The sequence below is a fragment of the Charadrius vociferus genome, unplaced genomic scaffold (genome assembly GCF_000708025.1).
Source record: "Charadrius vociferus isolate BGI_N301 unplaced genomic scaffold, ASM70802v2 scaffold59, whole genome shotgun sequence".
Lineage (NCBI taxonomy): Eukaryota > Metazoa > Chordata > Aves > Charadriiformes > Charadriidae > Charadrius > Charadrius vociferus.
Window position 1 is genome coordinate 8,754,620 of NW_009661371.1, and position 501 is coordinate 8,755,120.

General features: G+C 70.1%; 1 protein-coding gene across 1 annotated transcript in view; it reads left to right on the top strand.

Annotated features, from left to right (window-relative positions):
• DQX1 (DEAQ box RNA-dependent ATPase 1) overlaps nucleotides 1-501 on the top strand; it is a gene marked incomplete at its 3' end in the record, with an annotated part of 13,664 nt that overhangs the window by 9,119 nt on the left and 4,044 nt on the right. Inside the window, 1 exon segment of the mRNA XM_009893790.1 lies at nucleotides 2-107. Coding sequence (XP_009892092.1) covers nucleotides 2-107 — 106 coding nt within the window.

Below are 501 nucleotides of genomic sequence, written 5' to 3' on the forward strand. Positions count from 1 at the left end.
GTGTGCGGGCACCCCCCCCAGCGCCTGCCCCCCTGGGTCCTCTACCACGAAGTTCACCATTCACAGGACAACTGCCTCCGCGTGGTCTCCGAGATCCAGCCCCAAATGTGAGGACCTCGGGGATGGGGAAGGGATGGGTTGCGCCTGGGCTGTGTCCCTGCCTGGCTCCAGAGCTGGCGCTGGCCTGCTGGCCTCCTCTCCTTCGGGCAGGTGGGGGACTGTCCCAATGTGGGGGGAGCGAGGAGGTTGCTCCGGGGCAACCCATCCAGCCCCAAATGTGAGGACCTCGGGGATGGGGAAGGGATGGGTTGCGCCTGGGCTGTGTCCCTGCCTGGCTCCAGAGCTGGCGCTGGCCTGCTGGCCTCCTCTCCTTCGGGCAGGTGGGGGACTGTCCCAATGTGGGGGGAGCGAGGAGGTTGCTCCGGGGCAACCCCTGGGGCTGGCTGCCCCTCCTTGACGCCCCCCCGCCCCATCCCCGCAGGCTGGGGGGGCTGGGCCCCC